General features: G+C 43.1%; 1 protein-coding gene across 11 annotated transcripts in view; it reads left to right on the top strand.

Moving 5' to 3' along the window:
* The window catches only part of LOC123515430 (homeobox protein prospero-like), a 268,714-nt gene that overhangs the window by 199,791 nt on the left and 41,423 nt on the right, over nt 1–27,500 (top strand). For all 11 annotated transcript variants that reach the window (XM_045273988.1, XM_045273987.1, XM_045273986.1 and 8 more), the window contains one exon: nt 26,314–26,370. In XM_045273988.1, coding sequence (XP_045129923.1) covers nt 26,314–26,370 — 57 coding nt within the window. The remainder of the gene's footprint in view (nt 1–26,313; nt 26,371–27,500) is intronic.

Here is a 27,500-nt window from a genome sequence, read left to right as displayed (position 1 = left end):
TTTATCCTTTCTACCCTTAGATAATCGCCAACATCCAACATTAATTTCCGCTCCTGGTGGGGGTGCGAGCCGTTCTCAAGACACAAAACGCGGCCAGGATACGTGTGGTCGGGCGGGAGTCCTCGCTATTCTTTACCAACTTTTGGGCCTCGCGCAGATCTGTGTGAAAACTTTGGGATGAAACCGCAGCCCAGACCACATCCCCCCGCGAGAAGGCGACGGGTGGCGGCTGGTGATGGTAGGGATGGTGGGGATGGGAGCAGTGGTGGTGACGGTATAGTGGTGGTGGTGGTGGTGGTAGTCGGGGATGCTGCTGGTGAGAGAGAGTTGAGGCACACTAGAATGCTTCGGTTCTCACACTGATAAGAGAATTTTCGTGTCGTGTTCCTTCTTCAGTTTTGTTCACGTGTTCAGTTTCTCTCCTTTTCTCTTCTCACGTGTGCTTTCATACATATGTTACCCTTTTATGTGTGTTCTTTTTTATGTATCAAGGAGTCTAAGGGTAAAACTGGGATAGAAAAGTTTGCTCAAATGTTACTCCGTGAAAGAAAACTTGGAATAGGGAAGGTGAGAGCGAGAAACCACTTTTTACACTCTCTAGGGCGTCTTCATAAGTCTTTAGGTTTCTCATCTGAAATACTCCATTAATTCTTCATGACTTATTCTTTACTTCATATCAACACACACTCATTCACTTATTCCTCGGAATGTCATTCTTCATACGTCATTCTTTCTCTCAAGTTACTGCTTTCTTTAACAGCATATACATGTCAAGTACGTAATTAAACCGCCACAGCTTCACTATAGTCACCTTCAACTTTCTTTCATGCAGAACAAAGGATATAAGAGAGTGTAATAAGTAAGTTCACGTTAAAGTAACACAAGGTAATATAACCACTAAGAGGCTTCATCATTCCATCTGACTTTCAACTTTCTTGACCGGCAGAACAAAATGAATAAGAGAGTGAAATATTTAAAACTGAAGTATAGAAGCACAAGGAAATGTAATATAACCACTAAGAAGCTTCAGGAAGTACCCCACTTTGTGAATTGTTTTGTGGTGTAGTTTTTTTTTTTTTTTTTCGCTTAGTTGAGTATAGACCGTAAATGTAAGCAGCTCTTAAAATAATTACAGCTGAAGGCCAGAGGTGTTGAGCACTCGTTCGTCGGTTGTGACACTTAATGAAATATTTCCCCGCAAATTAATTCCTATTGCTTTGATGGCAATTCCGCGTGAAAAAATTCAATGTTGTCATGAAAAAAGGGAAGTGTGATAATTAATGTCAATAAAATTTGCATTCCTACCTTGATAGATTATTGTGTTACACAATGTAATATGAACACGGAATAAACTTCGGTGAGACAAAGTTCCGGTCAATTTTAGGAAAGAAGGGAGAGAGAGAGAGAGAGAGAGAGAGAGAGAGAGAGAGAGAGAGAGAGAGAGAGAGAGAGAGAGAGAGAGAGAGAGAGAGTTTGATTTATGCTTTATGCTAACTAATAACTGGTTAATTCCTTAATTTTTCGCGTCTGAGATGTTTTGTTAAAAATTGTGTACTTTAGTATATCAAGACTGTGTGTGTGTGTGTGTGTGTGTGTGTGTGTGTGTGTGTGTGTGTGTGTGTGTGTGTGTGTGTGTATGTGTATGTGTGTGTGTGTGTGTGTGTGTGTGTGTGTGCGTATGTGTGTTTTCTCTGTAAAGTTATGTTTGCATGGTGACTTCTAGCTGTGGTTACTAAAATACCTATCTTTTTTTTTTTTTTTTTTTTTTTGTGTGTGTGTGTGTGTGTGTGTGTGTGTGTGTAAAGTATTGACACTCTGAGATGGATGAGCAGCGATGGACTAGTAACAGTATTTTCATCATACATTCCCTGCGTTCGTTGTTGAAAAAGTGTATAAGTGATTAGTTGTATTCGATGTTGGTCGGTAGCGCTGCATCGGTCATTGGGTTGATTATTTGTTTTCCCAGGTGAGTGAGTGGCGGGCGGCCTGCGTGAGCGTGATACCGACGGACCGTAAACTCTTTTGTACATGAGTGTGGGTGACTGAGTGTTGGCGCTGTATCCCCTCTGCCTTCTCTCCGTCACGTTAAAAGTACACTCGGCTATCAGACACATATACAGTATTAAATAATGTTTTTGGTCATCCTTTAGCATTTGTCTGTAATCCTTGGGCAGAGTATCTCTTATATACTGAAACTTCTAATTTTCTCTTCTAACTTCCTATACAAAGTCCTTTGCTGCAACTTCACTTAAAATGCTATTCTCATCTTCCTTTTCTTCCCCTTCGTCCTCTTCCTCCTCCTCCTCCTCCTCTTCCTCCTCGTAGCACCAGTATTTCTTCTACAGACATATAGTTCTCTCTGACCTTTTTTCTATACAGCTTTTTTTACCGCAAGTTCCCTTGAGTAATTGTCCCCTTTTTCTCCTCCCTCCTCTCCTTCTCTCTACCTCTTTCTACCTCAGGCACGTTTTCATCTCAGCAATTCCTAGACACTAAATAATTCTTTTCACTCAACGACGAATTCTTTCACTACTCCTCGTCCCCCTCAGGTGCCCTTTTCCTTCACCTTTCCCTGTTCCAGTTGCTATGTTCCTCCCTTTCCCTCTCCCTGCTTTTCTCCCTCCTCGAAGCGGCACGTGGCGGCGCGCGTCTTCACGGAACATTAAGCGGAACCCGAGACGCAGCCACCCACGCCCCGCTGACTCCTGGCGGGAAAGATTGTCGTCGAAGTCACAGCGACGCCCAAAAAAGAGATTGTTTGTCAGTAGGTCACGAATGCTGCCGCAGAACACGAGCTGCTGGGGAAGGAGAAAGAGAGAGAGAGAGAGAGAGAGAGAGAGAGAGAGATTTTCTGCTAGACCTGCGAAGCCCAAATGGAAGTGATTTATGGCTCATCAAGGGATCATTTACGCACTCTTAATTGCCTTCTAATGCCACACTGACGCTTAATGTTGTGAAGCTAAAGACACGAAATGTTACGTTAAGTGGTGCTGAGTCACGCAGCCGCTCACCCTCACCACCCCCTCCCCATGTGCTTCTTTCCCCTACAGCTGTGCATTGCAGAGCTCCAAGACACGCAAGCTGAAGACACGTATTCAGAAACGCTTTGCTACAGGCTACAGAGATCATTAGCCAGATTCTTAAGACTGTTTCTCCTGCTAATAATGTAAAGATTTTGTTAATCTGTCGCTAGAACTGTAAAAACGTCCCTAAAAAAACTCGTATCACATGAATTGTAAAGTGTAGCGCAGAAATGTTTCAGAATATTGTCTTAGAATAGATTCAGTTTGTCATTCTCGCTTTGGTTGATGGGCGCGGTAAGAAGTTGCCCTTGTGTCTATCGGTGCGCTGCTGATGTAATGATTTCAGTTTCCGTTCGTCTATTTTATCTTAGCTTTTTTTGTAAAGGGACCAAGTTGTGAGAAAGCAGCAAATCAGGGACGCACGTGAGGCAAGAGGCGGCACGGACTGTCAATGCGTTCAGTGTTGCGCAGGAAGTTCCGAGGAAATAAAGCGGTAAAGGAGGAAAGAAAGAAGATAGAAATACGGGAAAATGCTCGGGTATGAGGAGCGTATGGCTGTTCCCGCACGCCGCCCGCCAGGTGTGCTCCAGGTGAGATGCCGCCGACAGGTGACCTGGAAGCCTTGGACACTTTGTGGTTAGGTAACTCCACATGCAAGGCGGCTCGTGGCGCGTGACGGGCTGCGGGAACACACACACACACACACACACACACACACACACACACACACACACACACACACACACACACACACACACACACACACACCTCAGGGTTTGTGATGGTAGGCTTTTTTTTTCTTAAGGGACGTTTATTTCAGGTGATAATGTATTACGTGTGCCCGGCTAGGTAGTATGACGAGCGACGATGCACGTGTTACTTAGTAGAGAGCGGCGATGTGTGTGTGTGTGTGTGTGTGTGTGTGTGTGTGTGTGTGTGTGTGTGTGTGTGTGTGTCTGATGTGTGACTGCCCCTATGACTTGTCCTTTTTTACCAAGTATCGATTATAGAAATACTTAAATTGCCAGTCGTTGTGACGGTGAATTGGTTAGTCACGAACATAGCTTCACTGCCAAGTAATGGAATTAACATCACAGTATTCCCACAGAAGAGGATTATTTGTTGTGGTGATTTATGTCATCAGTACACTCAAGCCATTATCATGATGTCACACTTGGTGAACGCGGCGCTCCAGGCGAGCCCCGCAGCGCACCGGGGTCGGGACGTCGCGTGTTGTGGCCGCAGGTGTGGACGCGACGGCAGGACTCTGGTGACCTTGAGGGCGGCATGGTGGTGGTGGTGGTGGTGGTGGTGGTGGTGGTGTAGTAACAGTTGGGCTGCCTGTGGTGGGTGATGCCTTTTGTGTGTGTAGTGGTAGTGACAGATCAATGATGGATGTGTGGTGGTGACAGTGTGGCGGAGGGAGTGGAGTGGGGGTGGCCAATGATAGTGACACTGGTAGCAGCGGCAGTGTTATGGCAATGACAATTTGTTGAGGCGGGGAGGTCTGGTGGGGCAGAGGGATCTTGACTGAGGTAATGGCAGGGGCGTCATGGTGGTGGCTGTCCCTGACCAGGTATTGGCAAAGCTGCGACGCGACGCTGTCATAAAGAGAACCATTTATAGAGAAGCAGGTGATGGATGAGCGGGAGATGCCGGTGTGCTGTCAGGGCCGCCATGACACGGGGACATGTACTAAATCACATCAGGAAATTGCAACAAAGAGCAGAGTTGCACTTAGGGTGGCATATATGAACGAGAGGGGAAGGATAACACAGCAGGACACACCAGCGCCCTCTGTCCTCCATTCATGGCGAAGCAAAGGTAATATCTGCCTAGAGTGTCGTCTCATGGAGGGGTCACTGAGAGAGGACACCAGAAATTAGCTTGGCGATTAGTGAGTGGCGAGGGAAGGAGGCAGGGAAAGTTGGTGGATCAGAATACTATGGTCGTGAGTCATAGTTGCAAGATAGCGGTGATTTTCATTAAGTATAGAACGACGTCATGACTGTCTGTCGCTCTCATCTCAGAAAAGACCGTCACGTGACTAATACACGGCACAAAGAAAGGAGAAGAAGGAGAAAATGGAAGTAAAAAGTTAATGGATTACCAGAAGTGACGCACGAGAAAAAGAATTATGTATTCTTGATAAAACTGGAAGGAGAAGAAAACATGCGAGTTAACTTTTTCTTTGTGCTTCAACGTGATCCTTGGGTGCGTAATTACTTGGAATTAAGCAAAGTGGAAGTATGGATCAGTGTGTGACATGATTACCTCGAGTCACACACACACACACACACACACACAACCAGTACACTCCTCAGACCACATGTGATGCCAACAAACACTCTGGCGGCTGCATTTCCTACACTTCCTGTATTATTAGAAAAATAGCTTCCTTCATTAAGAGAGTATGATGACATGTAATTTTTTTTTTCTACCTTGTTTTAATTTTTTTTTCTTTTCTTATGAATATTGTTAGTTCAACTGATTAATCATTATTCTTCATCATATTCAGTTTTCTCTTGTTTTTTATTTGTATGAATAGGACATACCCTTTTATCTTCGTACCTTCTATGTATCATTCAACCTATGAAAAAAAAACCAGGCAATTTCTCTCTTCATGCAGCCCAGTTTACCAGTCCGAGTATGTCCTATATTCCTCATTATTCTACTCAGTACTCCAGTCAATCCCTTCCGCGCGTAGTACAGCAAGCCGTCACCCAAGCATCATATCTTTGTCTCAGCACTCAGCGTCTTTTCTCTGCCTCTTTGTGTCTCCAATTCCACGTAATATTAAACTAGAAAGGCAATGTAACGCGTGCCGAGTCTGGAGTGTTCCGAACCGTGGACGCCTTGGTGGTTCTTGTTCTGGAGGAGCTTTTCTGAGACGAGGTAATAAGGGCGGCGTCTCTTGAGGGCGCAGGAGCCGAGGAGGGCGATCAGGACGCACTCGGCTGCCCCACATGATGGCTTAAGACGCCCCCGCCCGTCCTCCGCCACCCTTGAGCGCCGACACACTTCCGGCGCCACTCCTTCCCCGCCCTTCGTGTCACCTACTTCCTCGTGCACTTCCTCCCGCACGCGCCGCACGCCACAAGTGTTCATTTCTGGGTTTGGTGACATGTAGTATCTTTCACTTCCGATTTTCACGTTGAAATTAGCAAGATTAGTCACTCAGTCAATTTTTTTAGATGTACTAGGTAATGTTATCTTCAATTATGCTAAGTTTGACATATCCCAACAATGTAACCTAACTTAGCACATTTCAAAGGCAACTGGAATGTCTGAGTTTCATATATTCCTATCTTTGAATAAGTTGCCTCATCAAACCTAAACTAAACAAACGTGGCTTTATCATACCTTACCTAACCTTACCTAACCTAACCAGACCTATAGTAACCTTTAACTTCACGCACCTAAAGAGACAAGTGGAATATTGGACCTTGCTGCATTTTTTTCTAATTTGCATAACCTGACTTTTACTTGATCTTACCTAACCTAAGCTAATTTAACCTCTCCTTATCCAAAGCACTGTATAACTGAGCCTCAAGCAGCGAAAGAGGCAGCTGGAATGTTCAATCTTCACTAATTCTTGTCTAACTACCATACGTTACCTGACAACCTAACTAACCTAACCTAACTTCACCCCATCAAAAGAAAAAAAAGCAAAAAAAAACGAATAGGCTATCTCACCTCCTCGCCATCCTGTTGTCCCTTTTGGTTGACGCTTAAGAAAATCCAACTTAGCATTGTTTGTTCTCTCACTGCGCTGCCTCACCCTTCCTCATTACTCACTCGTGACCCACTCGTTCCTCACCGTCAGCCGCCCTTCACTCACACGCTCCTCTCTCATTTCTCTCCCGATCTACCCTTCTTTCACCCTAATTCATGGCCGCCACTCCTCGCCACCCTACCAGTCTCTCGCTCTTCTCTTCACCGCTAACGCTGCTTGATACAACCCGCGAGAGAGAGAGAGAGAGAGAGAGAGAGAGAGAGAGAGAGAGAGAGAGAGAGAGTCTATATTCTTACTACTTTATCCAAACTTTCTTTCTTTTCTTTCTTTCTTTTATTTTGATTGGTATTAAATTCTTGCTTTAAAACGTTTTTATAAGAGAAAAAGAGAGAAAAAATAGAGAGAGAGAGAGAGAGAGAGAGAGAGAGAGAGAGAGAGAGAGAGAGAGAGAGAGAGAGAGAGATACGGTGTGAAGGGAGTGTGGAGCAGAGACGCCATATTTTATTCTTGCGTCGTCCTTCATGTCCCAATGAAGACACACACACACACACACACACACACACACACACACACACACACACACACACATTTTTATTCTTACCTTACCTGTCTCCGTTTCGCCATATCCTGTGTCTTTCCTTCCTTCCTCTTCCTCCTCCTCCGTGAATCAGCGCCCGTCTTTCCTTCCTTCCTCTTCCTCCTCCTCCGTGAATCAGCGCCTCCTCTCTCTCTCTCTCTCTCTCTCTCTCTCTCTCTCTCTCTCTCTCTCTCTCTCTCTCTCTCTCTCTCTCTCTCTCTCTCTCTCTCTCTCTCTCTCTCTCTCTCTCTCTCTCTCTCTCTCTCTCTCTCTCTCTCTCTCTCTCTCTCTCTCTCTCTCTCTCTCTCTCTCTCTCTCTCTCTCTCTCTCTCTCTCTCTCTTCCTTCTCTTCCATCAGCCGTCTCCCGCCGTGGGGTGCGAAGTGGGTCAGAAGTAAAAGTCTCCCACGCAACTTGACTCGAAGTAACAGAGGAATAACAACAACATGAGTGACAAAACCAAGAAACAACATGAGTGACAAAACCAACAAACTAACAAAAGAAGAATAAAAGATGAGAAAATAAAGACGAAAATGATGCTCCTCTTAATTTGCTCTTCCCTAATTTTCCTTTCAGAATTGAATTAAAAAAAAAATTATTCGACTCCCTTACTTACGTGTTCTTGAGGGAATATCATTTGCAGAGCAGGAGAGCAAAAAAAAAAAAAATTAGAGAAGGAAAGTGGAAATATTAAAAAGAGTGAAAGATAAAGAAAAAAAGCGGGAAGAAACAAAGAAAAGGAAAACGTAGAAACATAAAAGAAAAGGAGAAAGATAGAGAGAAACAAAGGAAGGGAATGGAAAGGAAGAAGAGACAAGGAGAGAAAGGAAAGGTAGGAGGGACAGAAGGGAGGGACTCGAACACTAAAGCAAGGGAAGGAAAAGGCGTAGGAAACGAAGGGATAGAGGTGGAAAGGCAGATAAAATAAAGGAGGAAGAGGCAAGGAGACACAAGACAAGAAACGGAGGGACTTTCTAACCAAGGGAAGGAAGGGAAGGACTAAGGAGTGAAGGAATAGAAAAGGAAAGGCAGCTAAAATAAAGGAGGGAGAGGCAAGGAGACAAAAAGGAAGGAGGGACTCAATAACGAAGGGAAGGAAGGAAGGACTAAGAAGTGAAGGAATAGAGAGACGAAAAGGGAGGTAAAGAAATGAAGAGAAGAGAAGGAGACACAAGAAAAGGAAGGACTCTGTAACGAAGGGAAGGAAAGAAAGGACTAAGGAGTGAAGAAATAAAAAGAGAAGAAAAGTAAGGTAAAGAAAAAGAAGAGGGGACAAGGAGACACAAGGGAGGGAAGGGAAGGGCTAAACAACGAGGAGATAGAAGCAAAGGTAGGTAAAAGAAAGGAGAGACAGAAGAAAAGAGGGAGAGACAAGGAGAAGCAAAGGAGGGAGGGACTGAGGGAACGAAGGGAATGGAGGGAAAAACCAAAGATGACCTTCTGATCTGCGGCGTGCGACCCGAGGCTCCTGACGGGGAACACTCAAGATTAGCACTTAGTTCAGCCACGCGACCCGGATTGTTACCACGAATCTCTCTCTCTCTCTCTCTCTCTCTCTCTCTCTCTCTCTCTCTCTCTCTCTCTCTCTCTCTCTCTCATTCCTCTATTTTCTTCCTTCCATCACTGAAATACGTCTCATTTTCTGATGTTTTTTTTTTTCCTTTTACTACCTCTATTACTTTCTTATTGACGGTATGAGGTTGGTAATATTCTCTCTCTCTCTCTCTCTCTCTCTCTCTCTCTCTCTCTCTCTCTCAAACCCTCGGGAAACGATAAATAACCAATCAAAGTCGCGCAAGTCAAAGGGCCGGAGATTAACCATCAAAAATCATCGTACAAGCGGAGAGATTACGTAACCCAAATGCTCTGAGATAAAGACGAGTACGTAAAGGAAAACAAGCAGCCGTAAGTAAACATTTGCGCTCGAATTTGTTTGCTTGGATGGGTCCCCTGGATGTGCCTTCCTGGAGCTAGCGAGGGGAGGGAAAGGCAGGAGGCAGCGGAGGCAACAGAGGCAGTGAATGCGTATATGAAGTTTTCGAGGCGTAACTGATTCTGAGACTTGTGCTAGTTAATGGAAGGACTAGTTTGTGTGTGTCTCTGCTTAGGAAAGGTCTTTGTTATTGATAATGTATGTGCAGAGATTTTACTGGTTTGGTTAGCTTACGTTAGGTTTCTTATATACATTTGTAGATGAGAGGACGAGTTTCCGTTTGGCTGTGCTTAGAAATTATCTGAGGTTTGTGTTAGTGTATGGAAGGATGAGTTTGTCTGTGGCTCGACTCAGAAAAGACCTTGTAATTGATGGAGTGCATAAGAGAGGAGGTAAAACAAGCACACTGTGTTAATAGAACTTTTTTTTCATATAGTTTCTCTCTCTCTCTCTCTCTCTCTCTCTCTCTCTCTCTCTCTCTCTCTCTCTCTCTCTCTCTCTCTCTCTCTCTCTCTCTCTCTCTCTCTCTCTTCTTCTCTCGTTTCATTCTTTGGATATTTTTCTTTGTACATTTTGTTTTTCCCTTGTCACTCAGATCTTTTTCGCTTCGTCTTTCAGTTCTTTCAGTTCTTTGTCTTGGGATTTCCTTGTATACGTAACTTGTACACCTCGTATTTACACCTTCTCCAGCGTAACAAAATAAACAAAATGGCATCGGATCTCTTAGAATATATACATTTGCTCTCCTAACTTTTTTTATAAGACCGCAGAAATGATTAGTCAGATTCTCATGGGTGTGTATCCTCCGCTGATGTTGCAGAATCCTTGTTGCATTACCGGTAGGATCATGAAAATATCCTTGAAATTCCTTATAACTTAGTGCTGAGTCAGTAGGGAATTTTAAAGGAACAGGGAAATTTATGGCTCGGGGTGATAGCTTAAGTGATAATACTTTGGCATCCTTTGTACGGAGACTACCACTTGGAGACCTGGTGGCTTTTTGCTCTCTTTTTGTTTCTAAAGTATTAAATATATTCACTAGCGCATTTAAAAGTATTCGAGATAGGGCGATATGTTTATGAATGTTCATCCTTTATATAGAAACTGCTGCGTACGACCTCTTTCAGCTTCCATTATGTTCTTATGGTTGTATGATATTGATACGAATCGTTTACGAACACGGGACCACGATCACGTGATTAACAACACACATTAATCAGTGTGCATCGCTTTCACCACAAGCATCACCCATCCCCCATATACTTAATGTACCTCTACAGCACAGTACAGCCTCCATTAAAAGAACAACACGCTATATCCACCCAGTCTTTCTCCACCTTCCTTATTCTAACCACCCACCTCCCATCCCGTCACACTTTCACCTCCCAATTACCTCTCCAGCTTCCCAACAAATCTCACACTAGTTATCACCGTAAAGGCAATTGTACAACCACGACCGTTTTGCTTCCCTGCTTCCTCCTCTCTCGTGCTCGCTACCCGAAGAAGAGGCGAGGTCGTGAGGCCTTGAGATTAGGAAAGAGAGGAGGATGCAGCCTTGAGGGAGCACTTCTGGCGGCCCTGTTTGTATGTGCACGTATATGTGTGTGTGTTTGTGTGTTCCTACGTCCCTCAAGTGTTCTCGTGTACCCTTGTGTTGTTCTTGTGTGTTCTTGTGTGTGCTTGTGTTGGTTTTGAAGCCTTTCTCTTTTTCTCTTCATCTCTCTTCCCTTCCTTCCTTTCTGATGGTGAAGAACTGGCTGCTCGTAAGGGAGAGGGAGGAAAGGAATGCAATGTTTGGTGTGGTGTCGAGTTTCCTTTATTTCCTGTTATTCTGTTGGTTCTTTGTCACTATCTGTTTGTTTTGTTTATCTGGTTAGTTGGTTGGCTGGCTGGATGGATAATTAAATGGATGAGTGGATACCTCTCTCTCTCTCTCTCTCTCTCTCTCTCTCTCTCTCTCTCTCTCTCTCTCTCTCTCTCTCTCTCTCTCTCTCCCTCTATTACTGCTGCTACTACTACGAAAGACTACTATTATCAAAGGCATTTATACCACACACTAAGCAACCTCAAACAAAACAAACGCCAAAAGACAAGAAACAAGAAAACCACGTGCTTTCCATATTTACTTATTAACTTCCTTCCTCACCTTACATAGAATCAATATTAAACACAAGATGATCCGCTGATCTGGGACGAAGCTGGAGGCCGTCACGTGATGCACAAGCGGTGACGTCACACAGAGGGGAGAGTGACGTTTGACCTGCGACCTTTGAACTCTTCGAGACGACCTGCGGGTTACTGTGACAGACAGATGTGCTGGTGCCGCAGAAGAGACAAATAGACTGAGTGACAAACTTTATGTAAATCTCTGAAGTCTTCTGGTGTTGTTTGAGAGGAGTGACAGGTGGAAGAGGAGAGGGAAGAGGATCACCATTGGATGATTGGGTCGTTTGATTTATGAATCTGCAACATCGGAATCATATAGCGCTGTTGGTAAATGTTAAAAAAGCCGCAAAGATGGAGGAGGAGAAGAAAGGGGATAACCAGAGGATGATTGCTTCGTTTCGTTGGTTTGGTTTATGGCACTGTCACATTGGAATCACAAGGTGCTGCTTCAAAATGTCCAAAGCCACAATAATAGCAAGTTAAGATATTGAAACTAAGAACAACATTACGGCTAAGTGAAAAGAAATATACTTAAACTCCAAGAATGTTGGCATATTATAGAAATAGGTTGAGGACTAGAGGTGGAGGAGGAAGAGTAGGGTTAAATAAGGAAGAGAAGGAGGATGAGAAAGAGTAGTACTTTTAAAAGAGTAAGAGAAAGAACAAGAGGACTGGAAAATGACAAAACAATTCCCTTATTCAACGTTATCTTGTATTTCTATAGACGTATGAATACAGTCCGATTCCTTTTACATTCTTCATATTACAAGTGCAGGAAAGAAAAGAAAGTTGGGTGAGTGTCTATTACTTCCTCTATTGGTTTCTTTTACACCATGCATTCATTATGTTGTAAATCATCACATTAACTTTCGACAATGAGGGAAATTTGAGTCTTTTCTCTTTTTGCCTTGATTCTTATGTTGTATAGATTTTGCAGGCTGATTCTCTTATTTTTACAGTATTTTTCTTAATATTTGTTTCTTTTATTTTTTATACCGAATAAATTATAACACTATGTTCCCACTGTATGAAAAATTTTGTTCTGTTTTTCTTTTAATTTTCTAACTATATAAACTTACACATTGTCTTCTACACCCCTTCCTTTTCTACTTATTCCCACTCCTTTTATTGTATAGTCTAACACATTACCTTTTTAGAGTGAGAAACAAATTTAGTCGATCCTCTTTGCCGTAAATTTCAAATCATATCAACTTACACATTATTGTTTTCTATACAGTAAGGAGAACTACACACATTCCTCCTCTACTCATTCCCACTTCCTTTACTGTATAACTTCACACATTACCTTCGTGCAGTGAGGAGAAAAAATACGTTTATTCCCCTATTTTTCCTCCCTCGGTGTTCTTGCTATCAATTTTCCACTTACACACACACTTGTCATCAGAAGCAGCAGCAGTCGCCTCTTCTTGTCCTTCGTCTCCTTGTCTGCTATTTTCCCCTCTCGTCGCCTGCCTGTCGTCCTCTCACTATACAGAATCAATAGACAAAGGGCAGTAATAGTGTCTCCTCTCTCCTGTCATTTCCCCTCGCTACTCTTCTGTGTTCCTGTACACCCAAATCTACTAGTACCATAATTTTCCTCTCTACTTTCTCTCTCTCTCTCTCTCTCTCTCTCTCTCTCTCTCTCTCTCTCTCTCTCTCTCTCGCTCTCGTTCTCGTTCTCCTGTGTTTCCTTCTCCTCCAGTTTACTCCCTCTTCTTCCCCTCTCCTTCCCTCTGTCTCCCCTTCCTTCCCCTCCCCCCCTCCACCTGGTGCCTCCCCCTACTTGTGAATTACGACCATAACTGCCTGGCCTCACCTGTCAGCCACGTGTCATGTCTGCCTCCCTCATCTCTTCTCTCTCTCTCTCTCTCTCTCTCTCTCTCTCTCTCTCTCTCTCTCTCTCTCTCTCTCTCTCTCTCTCTCTCTTGTATTTGTTTTTGTTCTACGTTATCAATTTATTCGTTTTTATTCTTTCCATCTTTTCTTATTTAATTTCTTTCATTTTCTCTCATAGTCTTATGATCTAAAGATTTACTGCTTCGTTTTTTGTTTGTTTTTTTTGTTATTTTCATCTTCTCTTTTTTGTCATAGAAAGTTTCGTTATTGCCTAAGAATCTTCTGTTTTCTTGTTCTTTCGTGTTCTTTTCTTACAAGCGTATCACTGTATTCAAGATCGTCACGGTTATCTTCTTTCAATCTTGTGCTCTTATTATCACAGTCTCGTTATCACCTTTTGCTCTTCTGTTTTGTTCTTCCTTAGTGTTCTTTAGTGTCGCTCTGCTCAGGACTGTCACTGTTAAATGTAAAGATCAGTGGCAAATATGAAGCGTGAAAGAATTACCTTATTGTTTAATCCGAAAGCTAAACAAAAGACTCGCTAATCCTCGCTAAGTGTTCTTTTCGTGTTAATGACCTTTTACTGTAATCCACGAGCTTTGGGGGAGCTCACGAGGGAAGGAAGACCAGGAAATGATCGATGCAAAGAAGTGAGCATTCTGTGGTTTCGTCCCCCTACACACACACACACACACACACACACACACACACACACACACACACACACACACACACACACACACACACACACACACACACACATACAACCATTTTCAGCGAGGGAATGTTGCTTCTTCATGTTTGAAGTTCCTAGTGCTGCTTCTTTTTCCTTATTTCAGTTGCAGCGCCTTATTTCTTCTACATTCTACATGCCTAAGTAAAAGTTATTTTTATTTATTTTTTTTTTTTAAGTTCCAATGAGTGACAAATATTTTACACCACTGATGAAAAAGTAATGCGTGAATGCACTGAGACCGTGAAGCGTTGAATTGCCTTGAATGGATGTGCGGCGATAATGTTCGTAATCAGGTGTCAAGAGTAAAAGCGTCACTAGACAACGAGTAACGACTCCGGTAAGTCTGGTGAGGAAAAGACAAAGCACCAAAGAAGGGAATGAGAATTTGTAGTCGGTACTCGGGAACACAGTCAAGCAGCGTCAATTCAGAGATCAGAGCGTCCATGACTATAGAAACAACCAGGAGGAGGAAGCGTCTCGCTACGGGCCAGCGCCACGCCGCCACCTGGCATCCCTCATCTCATTAAGGTAAGACTTCCCTTCCGCATAGATCAGCTGACCCCTGAGTGGCGCCAAGTGACGATCACCCACCCTCCACGACCTCCGCCCGACAACAGCACCGCCTCCTCGCCGCACCGCCACGCCTCCCCGCCCTTCACGGAGGGGTGGCCCGGCAAGCGACTCCTTCGGCTTTTTTTTTAACTGACCTGTTGGTGCATCTCTTCACTTTTTTTATTGACTCTGTCCATCTGTTGTGCTAAAGTTTCTGCACGGCCTCAAGATGTTTTTTCTGAAGCTTTCATAGTCCTGGTCGTGGAGAGAAATCTTTACAAAGAACGCGCCGCATATTTAATTTGCTTTCCTGTCCGTAACTTCTCTCGTTCCTTTGAGTGCCTCCTCCCCCGCTGCCGCTGCCGCCCCAGACGGGAACAGACAACGCTTGTAACGACTTCGGCCGCCGCCCGCCGCCTGCCGTCCCGCCCCCCGCCAGCGCCACGTGTTCTTGCAGCTCTTTAATTATCCTTGCGGTGGGTGCGTTATAGACCCGCGATACCGTCATCGATCGCTGGTTTCGTGACACCTGACGGCCGCCATGCGCATCACCTAACCGACGGCGGTGCTGGGTTTGAATTTTTGAAATCGTTCTTTGAAGCTGAAGACCCGCCAGGTGCTTGTCTTCGGATGGACGACTGCAGGCCTCCTGAAGACAACCGCCGCCAGGAGGTGTCAAGCGAGACACTGAAGCTGGAAGATAAACAGGGAAATGAATTCAAGAACTCTTTCATATCAAAAAGGATTGAGTAAACAGCAAACAACCTTAAAACTAAATAAGATAAAGAATGTTTTTCATTCATCGGCAAACCCCTATCTCCTTGGGTTGTAGATCTATAAACACACAGCGTGACAACAATCGCAGGAGCTGAACGCCCACTTGTTCCGCTGCTCCTCGGGCCGGCGGCGTCACCTGCCAGCGCGCACCGGAGCAAGATGAGCCGCTGGTCTGCCGCGGCGACGGTCACTCAGCGGCGTAATGGACAGCGGCAACCACAATGGCTCTCCTCAACAAAGGTTTGGCGTGTAAATTTAAACTTTAGCTACTGTGCTGAATTGCCGTCACCCTCGCTTGCACCGTGGCGGAAAGTTTCGTTACCTTAGATGATCTTGTGGCGAGGGAGGCAGAGGGAAGCCGGTCAGCCATGAGCTAATGTGTTCTGGCGGGTGTAGCAGGAATGTAGTTTGCTCCACGCACACTACACTTACACCAAACACTCCGAATAGCTGCTACTTACTTGCATCTTTCCCTCTACATAAATTGCCCAACTTGTTCATCTCATCGGTATCAGTGTCAACAAGGCGTAGGAGTTACGGCGACGAGCAGCTGTAGAGGAGGGGGGGGAGAGAACAGGGAGACTGAGGAGTAAAAACAGACACCGTTCCACAACACTGAGAGATCCTAACATTAAGTAACCGTCCAGAGTGAGCGACTAGGAGAAAATAGCATTTATTTACCGTAAAGAGAGAGAGAGAGAGAGAGAGAGAGAGTGGACGAGGGGTGTGAAGGTAGCTGGTGACAAGACTCTCATATTAGAACGCTCAGTTATCAGTAGTGCACGTGTGCAGATAGATGACTCATTGTTTGTTAGGTAAGAGAATGTATGGGTGACTAGGGTAGGTGAGGCGGACTGAGGGTGTAGTGGGTGGAGGACGAGAGAATGAACTGTATATGTGATGGGAAAAGGAGTGTATATTTTATTGTATGGAGAACGGCAGAATTACATGTGAAGTGTGCATAGTATAAATGTTTTGAGCTTCGTGTGTGTATGGAGTGTGGAAGTTTATGAGATGATTAAAGGAGTAAGTATGTGTAGGAAGTGGAAGGATTGTATGGCCAGTGTAGGAGTATACATGCTTATGGTAACTTTTTTTTTTTTTTAGTAGTATTGTGAAGCTGCATATATTGGAATTCATAATAACTTTTTTCTCATTAAGTCTGATACGCATGCGTGATTGTGGTTAGTGAAGTTTCTTTGCATCTTTCTTACTATCTATATATTTACCTATCTATCTATTTATCCATCTATTTTAAACATTCACACACCATTTATCGACTAATTAAAGTCTCCAGATGAAATTATGTATTCCAATCGTCCTTTCGTAATCCTAGTGCAATTTTTAATAAGGACTTTACACCATCAGTCAAAAAACACCTATGAGAACCTAAAACTTTCCATACGATCTTTGAAATTCACCCTCAAGAGAGCCTGGCGTTTCAAAATATAAGCTATCACGTTTTTCTCGTAAGACGGGAGCGGGTACCAGGTATAAGGTTTCTCATCAGCTGATTGGCCACTTCTTTGTCCTTCCAAATGAGTTAGTCCTTCCCAGCCTCCTCCACTCTCACTCCCGCCACCCTCTCCCACCTCTTCCTCTCCCTCCTCCTCCCTCTTCCATCTTCCCTGTCATCCCTTACATCCACTCACCCTCCCTTTGGTCTCCAGTATCCCGTCCCCCCTCTCTCTCTCTCTCTCTCTCTCTCTCTCTCTCTCTCTCTCTCTCTCTCTCTCTCTCTCTCTCTCTCTCTCTCTCTCTCTCTCTCTCTCTCTCTCTCTCTCTCTCTCTCTCTCTCTCTCTCTCTCTCTCTCCATCCTCCGCCCACACACACACTCTCTCCCTCTCCCTTATATGATCACTCTCCCTCTCTCTTCGTCTCTAACCTGCACATTAACACCTCCCCTCTTCCTTTTCCTTTCTGCTCCTCCTCCTCCTCCTCTTCCTCTCTCCTGGTCCCTTCTACTCATCGTCATCCTTCTCTTCCTTTCTCATCTTTCCTTTTCGTTCTCTTTTTCCACCTCTTATCCTCTGTTTTTCGTCCTCCTTCTTTTCTATTGTGTTCCTCCTCCTCCTCCTCTTCCTACTGTCATCGTTAGAATCTCTCTCTCTCTCTCTCTCTCTCTCTCTCTCAGTCTGGGAGGGACTTAGGCATCATAATGAGTGCAGTGGAGAGGCAGCGGCGATGGCTGGGCACAATCACAAAGACCTCTCCCTCTCTCCCTCCCCTCTCTCCCTCCTCTCGCGCCCCTTTCTCCACCGCCCCTTCATCCTTCCCTTCACCCTTCCCTTTTCTCCGCTGATGGCCGGTTCAGGGCACATTGATAGGTTATCCTTCATCGTCTTCAATTAATCAAGCCGATGGGCCGTGGGGAACATCGAAATCTGAGCCGTAAGACGCTTCTCCGTAACGCACATTATCCCTGTGAGTAACTTGGGATGTCTTGTGAAAGGATTTTGAGTCTAAAGGCTATGGTGTTTAAGGCTGGTTGTGGGTGGTGGAGGGCGAAGCAGCACGCGCTTAACAGACACGTGTTGGAACATCTGCCTGCAGGAGGTGCCCGGCTAGACCCTTTATCTTACCGACGGAGTGATGCTGCATATTAGTCTTTTATAATATTCTGTGAGTTCGTGAGGTGGACAGGAAGACGAACTGTGGATTAGAAAGTTAAAGGCTTGGAATTAATGGTAGTTTTGTAGATATAGATGTTTGTTCGTTTATCTATTTGCTTTGTCTTTTAAGAGGTGTGGAGGGAGACTAAGTGAGGAGTTAAAAAATAAAGGGATATGAAAATTAAATACTGGTTTGTAAATACAGATGATGTTTTGGTTTTTAAGATGTATGTATTTGTGTAGGTTATTGCGTAGCTTAAGTGTGTGTGTGTGTGTGTGTGTGTGTGTGTGTGTGTGTGTGTGTGTGTGTGTGTGTGTGTGTGTGTGGGTACTTTTCGACACTCATTCAAAATCAAACCTAACGTGATGCTAAATAAAGGCCAAATTCGCTGATAATAAAAAGAAAGAAAAGATTCCCATTCTTTACCTTTACAAATCAGAGCAATTCTTGGGACAAAGGGGAGAATAATGATTGGCTGATTGAATGAATGAATGGCGCCGCGAGAACGAGGTCATATGTCGCCGAGAGAGAGAGAGAGAGAGAGAGAGAGAGAGAGAGAGAGAGAGAGAGAGATATTATGAGGAATTAGTAACTCACATTAACGTAGCAATATGTAAAAAAAAAAAAAGAAATATTAGCATTTGTTTTCATGTGTTTTTTTTTATCATTTCAGTGATTGTTTAACCCTTTGACAACCACTTGGTACACTTTTCTTTAATTATCAACCTCTCTGAGACCTCTTTACTTGTTCTACAGCCACATTTAGTCTTTGAACTGAGAAGAAATATCAAAATGCATTCTGTTTTATCGCTAACTTTCTTGTAGATGCTTATAAAGACTTCACGCATTGATTCTGGGGCTAGTAACTGTTTCGTGTGGCAGTAAAAGGGTTAACAGCAATTCTGCATCGTCAGTAGAAAACAACCAAAATATCCATGAGAATGTGACTTATCCTCTTTATGACCTTTAAAAACAAACCTCGTGGCCTTTAAAAGCGGTCCAAAGCATTTCCAGACCATATATTCTTAAACAGAGATAGATAACCAGAGACAGACAGGGCTACACACCCATATGCGGCCCTTTAAAACGATCCTATTGAAAGTCTACAAACGTTTCAAAACATTTTAGGTAGAGAGAGATAAAAAGATATATATAGGATGAAACACATACAACACCAATGAAAATCTAACTTATCATACCTTTTTAAAACAGTACTACTGGAAATCTGAAGCATATGAGAACTTATGTATTTTTAAAAGGGAGAGATAACTAGACATAGATAGGGAATAACACTTAAAATACCCATGAAAACCTATGACCTTTTGAAACAGTCCAGCATTCTAAAAAAAAAAAAAAAAAACGAAAAGAAAAGAAAAAACGAGATATAAGAAAAACATCCATTAACGCGCATGAAAACCTAACTATGACAATTCAAAACAGTCTTAGTGAATATTCCAAATGCTTAAACATATTTTCTTAACGAGACAGGATATATGGAGGTAGTGAGGATGGGATGGTGGGCTTTCATACTGGTGGTGGTGGTGGTGGTGGTGGTAACCTCGAGGCAGTGATGTGGTATAGATGAGAGTATAAGGGAAGAGTGTTGACCCAGTGCTTTATATTTACTCGTGGCCTTGTATGGTGCAAGCAGAGTACATGGAATGATAAATGAATGAGTGCGGGAGAGAGTCAATGGATTAATAATGCACTGACGCTTGAAAATTAGTCAATAAGAAGGGGGAAGAAGGGGGAAGAAAAAAATAAAGAAGGAATAGGATGTAAAGATGAGAAATATTAATAGTATAGGAGGACAGGAAAATGATGAACAGGAGAAATATAAAAGGAAGGCGAAGAAATTATAAACAAGAGGAGCTAGAAGACGAGAAGAACAAGAAGAATAGGAGGAGAAAGAGAGATATTATCGGGGCATCGTTTGGACAAATTGAGCACTTAATTGGACACATACATCCATATTAGAGAGAGAGAGAGAGAGAGAGAGAGAGAGAGAGAGAGAGAGAGAGACCCTAACAACAAACTACATTTCTACAACCACAAACAAACACAAGAAAATAACCAAAATATAAGAGGGAGGAAGGGGAGAAAGGGTCGAGGTGGTGGAGGAGGAGCGGGAGGGAGGAAGGAGCAACAAGGAGGGAGGAAGGGAGGGAAGGAGAGTCAAATAGAAGAAAAGAGGGAGGAGGGAGGAAACAGCGCCTCTTGAATGGCTGCATTGACCCGCTCATTGACCGAGTTACGAGATTATTAGGCGACCGATTTTGCGATGAAGAGATTAACCACCTGCTTAGAGAAAGAGAGAGAGAGAGAGAGAGAGAGAGAGAGAGAGAGAGAGAGAGAGAGAGAGAGAGAGAGATTTATCAATCTTGTACCATCAATAAGAAGGGAAGATATATAGAAAAGGAAATGAAAAACGATGGAAATTTAATGTATTTTGGTGGTATAATGGAGAGAGAGAGAGAGAGAGAGAGAGAGAGAGAGAGAGAGAGAGAGAGAGAGAGAGAGAGAGATTTTGATGATGATGATGATGATGATGATGATGATGGCTACGAGACAGAAAAGAAAATGTCCCCAAACTTAAATGAAAACGCAAATTCTAACCAAAATTAACAAAACCAAGAAAAGGAAAGAAGAAGAAAAGACAGAGACGAGACGGACAAACTCATAAGAAAGAAGAGAAAATTTAAAAGATAGACATAAAAACTGAGAAAAGGAGATGAAGGAGACAGTGAAGGAAAGACAAAAGCGAGAGAAGGAAAGAGGAGAGGAAGGAAGCGAGGAGTCAGAAAGTCAGTCAGTCGCGTGTTGTCTTGTGGCTTGACGCGTGCTGCCGCTGGTGGTGGTGCTGGTTCCCTACACTCATGGTCTGTTCCGCCTCCTTCCCTTCCTCTCCACCCTCGCCAGCCTCTCCACCTCTCCACCCATCCTCCCCTCCTCTCCACCAAGACGCACTGCTGCTCCACTTCCGTTACCCAGTTTCATACTAACCTAATTTTGATGAGGTGATGAACGGCGGTCGGAGAGAGAGAGAGAGAGAGAGAGAGAGAGAGAGAGAGAGAGAGAGAGAGAGAGAGAGAGAGAATGTCTTTATTTTATTTTGTTCTTATATACTTTGCCTGCCAGAAACTGTGCAATCTATTTTTTCATCTTGGAGAGAGAGAGAGAGAGAGAGAGAGAGAGAGAGAGAGAGAGAAAGGTATACGTGTAAGTGTAACGTGAAATATCGTCACACGTAGAAAGTTTCATGTCGTGTTCAGTGTGTTTCTCTTTTTTTTCTGCGCTGTATCTCCCTTTTTGGCCTCCCTTACCTCCTCTCTCCTTCTCTTTAGCTCCTCCTCCTCCTCCTCCTCCTCCTCTTGTTCGTTGTTGCAGCACTGTAAATCTCCACAGGTAATTAAAATGTAAAAGAACCGTGGGAACTCGAAAAATAAATAAATAAAATAAAGTGGAAAAGAACAAAGGTAGCGTAAAATACATAACAACAACAACAACAACAACAGGCACCACCACCACCACCACTACTACTACTACTACTACTACTACTACTACTACTACTACTACTACTACTACTACTACTACTACTACTACTACTACTACTACTACTACTCCTACTTCTACTACGACAAACCCACAACTTGTACCCTTCACTGAGCTACAAATCTACTGACAAGGAACTATACAAGAAGAACGTTACAAAATACAAAAGAAGGAAAAGAAACTGCACTTCACAACTATCATATTTTATACCCATTTATGATCCCACAGAAAACGAGAATATCATAGATCATCTAACCTCAACACGGGAAAAAGGAAAGCAAGTAGGAGGAGGAGGAGGAGGACGTTAGCCCCAGAATCTATACAGTAGCGCCAAATTAGCGAAAGTTGGGCGTTGTTGAGGCCGTGAAGCGAAGGATGACTGGTGGCTGGTAGGGAAAGGTGGAAGGTGGGGCTGTGAGAGGCGCAAGTGAGGGGCGAAGCTTGGAAAGGAAGAAATTGAGGAAACAACACCCATCCCTATATCCCTCTCTCTCTCTTTCCCTCTCTCCTCTCTGTGGGAATTTAAAAGGCCGAAGAGTTTGTGGTTCATAAATTAAGAGGTAAGGAGGAAGGAAGCGCGGAGTGTGGCTGGCAAGTGTTGGTTTGAAGTGTGGATGAAAACGGAGGTGAACAAGAGATGATGGCAGGCAGACAGCGGTGGCGGCGGGCGCTTCATAACCAAAGGAGTGAAGAGTAGAGGTGAACAAGACTCGAGGGTTGGATCTTGATTAAGGGGCTGGATCTTGTTTTGAGGAATCGCCCGTGTGTCTTTTCATCGCGGAGTTCAAAGGGGCTCGGAGATCGTGTGTAAATTATTCGTCTTTGTGCTGAGTTTGGAGTCGCGTCGTTAGTACCTGGGGGAAATACTTAAACACACGCGCAGTTTTGGCTTTCTTTATAGACGTAGAGTCCTATATCGAACTGACTAGGACTTATACACAAATACATAGCAAATGCATCTATCTCGTTTGATTCTTAGTAGATAAACAGAAATTCTTGTCATATACATTGACTGAGGGAGTGAGTGAGTGATGTATTAATGTTTATTGAATCTAAAACCATCAAATTAAACAGTTATTCGTCTTGGAACAAAACACGTGAATATTCTTAATTGACATGATAGCAAATGCACTCGTTCTCTAAACAACACTATGAGTTTAGGAGCGACAAGTTAGCTTTTCCCTCGTTTCCTCTACTGAACAGTCTCCTTAGGCAAAATATAGATATACCATGTACAAAATTAATTCTGTCAGTGAATAAGAACACACGTATACTGACTCCTGATATTGTACACAAAATCGGGAGCCTACACAGAGAGCAGGAAGAGGCAGGTGTGCTGGTTTAGAATTTCGTGTAGGATCGTGAAAGTGTAAATTATATCTGAGTATCCCGCCTGGCTGCCCACGCCACCCACAATCAGTGACAGGCGTGTCTTGATGTAGAAAAAGTGGATTGGCGCCGCAGCCCGACTCCAGCGATCTACTGGGGGCCGCATGCATGCACTACCTACTTAAAACGTGCAATTTTCAATAGTTTTCACAAGGCACGGTAGACATTTGCCCAGTTTCATATGCATACGCGATGGGTCATTAAATATTGAAAGTCGTAAAAGGCTCTGCTTCACAAACCTATGTGTGTATGTGCTTTGATCGCTTTACTCGGCGCTACTTTGTGCGGTATTTGGCTCGGAATTGTAGGCTGTGCGTTGTTACAGTAAGTCTCTTGTCATATGGGCTGCGGAAATCTGTGTCTGTGTGTGCAAACTGAAATATTGTCCTTTTTTTTTCTCTCTCATTCTTTTCTGTCTCTCGTTCTCTCTCGCTAGCGCTCTCACTGCGCTGCTAAATAAGTCCGTCCTCTTATCACCGCGTCAGAACAGAATTATTCGTTATGCCCAAATAGTTTTCGTCCAAAATTTTGCAACACAGGACGTTACTCACTCTATGGTATTACGGCAAGTGTTTCATATTGGCATTTACCTGAAATATTCAAAAGGCACCTGTGTTCACCTGTGTTCACCTGTGCTCACCGGTTCATTGTTACATATTGGTGAGCATGGCCAGGATTGCATAATGTACGTGGGATCTGCGGTGACTTGTGGCGTGAGATAAAAGTTAACATATCACGATCTATTGTTAATGCATTGGCTGCTGGTGTGGAGAGAGAGAGAGAGAGAGAGAGAGAGAGAGAGAGAGAGAGAGAGAGAGAGAGAGAGACCTTGATTCCCTTGTGGTATTAAGAACATTTCACTATCGAATGTCAGCACTAGACAACAGCGCATCAACAGAGAACACGTGTATGTGAACGTTGTGTGCGTGTGTGTGTGTGTGTGTGTGTGTGTGTGTGTGTGTGTGTGTGTGTGTGTGTGTGTGTGTGTGTGTGTGTGTGTGTGTGTGTGTGCTCTTCAACAGAAATGCAAAATAGCAATGATGATAATAATAATAATAATAATAATAATAATAATAATAATAATAACAACAACGGAAACAACAACTAGAGTAATAATAATAATAATAATAATAACAATAATAATGGTAATAATAATAACAATAATAATAATAATAGTAATGAAAGATACCCGTAAACCATTTTTTCTATATCCTAATTCCGTAAAAAGAAAAAAAATTTATATAAAGTGATTCAAAGAAATAAAATATGACTAATCATCTGTATTTGGTTAATCTCTCTCTCTCTCTCTCTCTCTCTCTCTCTCTCTCTCTCTCTCTCTCTCTGGTAATTGAGCAACTGTCACTAAAAAATGCTAAATAAACAGACAAGAGAAGTTATCATCTGAGGTTTCTAGGTAGTGATGGTGGTGGTGGTGATAATGGTAGGAGACGATTATAAAATGATGAAAGAAGTGAGAGTGTTTGTTGGTAGGGAGAGTAGAAGTAGTAGTAGTAGTAGTAGTAGTAGTAGTAGTAGTAGTAGATAAAAAAATTAAAGGAGAGAAGATAGGGATTAGAGTAAAAAAAATAGAGAAGATAGGAATTAGACTATTAAAGAATTGTATAAAAAGCAAATACAAAGCGAAAATTTACAAGAAACACGAGATGAACATAGAGTAACAACAGTAACAGTCATAATGGTAATGATGACAACAAAACAAACTTAACACAAATCAACACACTGACAGCAACGATGATAACAATAAATGCCAAAATAAAGAAAGCAAACAAGGTAAAGGAAAGAAATGTAGATGTACAAAAACAAGTGGAGTTGAATAAGAAGGGAAATAGAGTAGAGGAGCGACTGTCGATCATATGCTGAAACACTCCTCTGAACCTAACTACTTTGAAAAGGCTCTGGTTGAAGTTACTAGCAAGACTAACAAGAGTTTTGCATTATTGGTAAGAGAAACACTTTTGAGAACATGGCTTATCATCTATGTGACTTCTGAAAATAGTGATGAGAGACCAAAGCTTTTCAGAACACGAGCCTTCTCCTTGTCAGCCTCTCCCCCGCCCCTCCGCCCCTCCTCGCTGTCTACAGGGAGTGGAGACTTCCATTAAAAGTTTCTCCTAAGTTACGAGTGCATGGGAGGCAGTAATGTAACTGGGAGGAGGCGGCGGCTCTCACGACGGCACGGCAAGAGTCTCTTTGTGTGTGTGTGTGTGTGTGTGTGTGTGTGTGTGTGTGTGTGTGTGTGTGTGTGTGAAAACTTTGTCGCTAGAGGGTGCCACTAAAGTATGGAGAAGCTTCTGTCTTACTTATTCCTCCTCTTCCTCCTCTCTTCTTCTTCCTCTTGTTTTTTTTCTTCCTCTTCCTCCTCCTTCTCTTCCTCCTCCTCTTCCTCTTCATCTTCCTCTTCCTCCTCTTCCTCTTCCTCTTCGTCCTCCTCCTCCTCCTCCTCCTCCTCCTCCTCCTCCTCCTCCTCCTCCTCCTCCTCCTCCTCCTCCTCCTCCTCCTCTTCCATTCATTACACAATCATTATTCAGAATTCACTTAATGTTGAATACGAAAACACTTTTGATAACACTTTCTTGCCTTTTTGCTAAGAAGACAACTAAGAGAGAGAGAGAGAGAGATGAGCAGTATACAGATTGTGGCGCTGTGGTGTTCTAGAGGTCTTCACTTTATTCGGATACACTCTGCGCCACAACCTGGAGTCACTCGCGTGTCATTGGTACTGTCTGCTGCTGCGTGGAAGTGACGAAGCGTGTGTGGGTGGCTATCGAGTGAATGGATGGGGGCGGGGGGAGAGGAAAGGTTTCTGTTTTATCCTTTTTTTTCCTCTCTTTTGTTTTTTTTTTCTTTTCATCTTACTTCCTTTTTCTTCTTCTTCTTCTTCTTAGGTGGTTTCGCTGTTTTTATCCTTTTTCTGTTTTTGTTTTCTTTTTCTTTTCGTCTTATTTTCTATTTTTTTATCTGTTTGTTTGTGTATCTTTCTTTTAGTTTGTACATATCTTTCTGTTAATCCACTTTTATTTTTTTTTCCATATTTCGTTCTAATTTCCCCTTTTCCCTTTTCCATTTGTATTTTTCTTCTTGTTTTCCCTCATATTTTTCTATCTCCTTTTCTATCTTTGTTATTCTCTTTGTCTACATTTCTCTTTATATCTCTCAAAATCCATCTTTTTCCTAATATTGTCCTCATTCTTGTCTCTATTTCCCTTTCTGTCCTCCTTTACTTGTCTCCTCATTTTCTAACTCTCTTAATTCCCTTCCCATTTTCAAATATCACATAGTCTACTAACTAACTCCTTTTCAACAACCCTTCTTTTCACTAGCGCCATCTATGAACCGTAAATCAAACTACACAGGCTTTATGTAACCTCTATACTCACCAGGTGTTTTCTTCCTCCGCAGGTGTACAGAGATGCTTCCCTCGGCCCTTTATGGACAACCTTCGACCTCCCCAATTCCGTAAGTACCCCTCTGCTTGGCTTCTGTTGGTATTGTCTATCTAAGTCTGTCACTTCCTTACGTTCAAATTCCACTGTTTAGGTTTCGATTGCAAGGCCGAGTCCTTAGTAGGTTCGTGAATGAGTTTTAAAGTCATGCGCATCACTCGTTTTGAAATTAATAGCGTTTATTTTTCGAGGGATTAATAGACTGGTTGATTTATCTAAATGGCAACGAAACTTGACCTTATGAGGACGTGGAAAGGAAAGGGGAAACTCATTTATACGGGATGTTAAGGAAAATATTCATATGTAATGCAGCTGTGGTCATAGTGGTGGTGGTGGTAGCAGTAGTAGTAGTAGTAGTAGTAGTAGTAGTAGTAGTAGTAGTAGTAGTAGCAGTAGTCGTAGTGATAGTAGTGACAGTAATAGTATTTGTAATAATAATGGTAGTGATGATAACAATACACTTAACAATAACACGTACATCAAAACAACAATAACAATAAAAAAAACGTGCGTGCCAACTATACACACACACACACACACACACACACACACACACACACACACACACACACACACACACACACACGTACAACACAAGCCTAAAACTAACAACAAACACCATGAACCGCAAAAAAATAATAATAATAGATTCAATGTTGTTATGGACAGCCGTGTTTCAAGCTGACAGGATCGAATCGCAGTATCGCTTCACTCTAAACTCGCCTTCGTTAACCTCTGACCCTCACACCCTTCTGCCTGTGAGCCGGGAGCCACGTTTTGACCTTCTATATGGATCTTGTGGCTAGCTCTGGTATGCCTAAGCCTCGGGTGTAGCAGGGTAGTTCACGAGACTGTCCCTTTTCACTTTGTATGAAGGAGATAAGAAAGTGCATGGTGTGTGTATGACTGTTTTACGCTTTACTTGGGCCTATGTGATTACAGGCCTTGTATATGGATGGGTAGATAGATAGATAAATAAGATAGGAAAGCCAAGAATAAGAGAGAGAGAGAGAGAGAGAGAGAGAGAGAGAGAGAGAGAGAGAATTAAAAAAGTGTACGTTGAATTTTATCTCTTGCGTTCTCTCTTTCGATTGGTTATGTGTGCATGACTAGGGGGATCATAGAACAGTAGCCGGATCCAAG

Source organism: Portunus trituberculatus, chromosome 39 (genome assembly GCF_017591435.1).
Source record: "Portunus trituberculatus isolate SZX2019 chromosome 39, ASM1759143v1, whole genome shotgun sequence".
NCBI lineage: Eukaryota > Metazoa > Arthropoda > Malacostraca > Decapoda > Portunidae > Portunus > Portunus trituberculatus.
The sequence above is the reverse complement of the archived record's forward strand: the minus strand, read 5'-3'. Positions and strand labels throughout refer to the sequence as shown.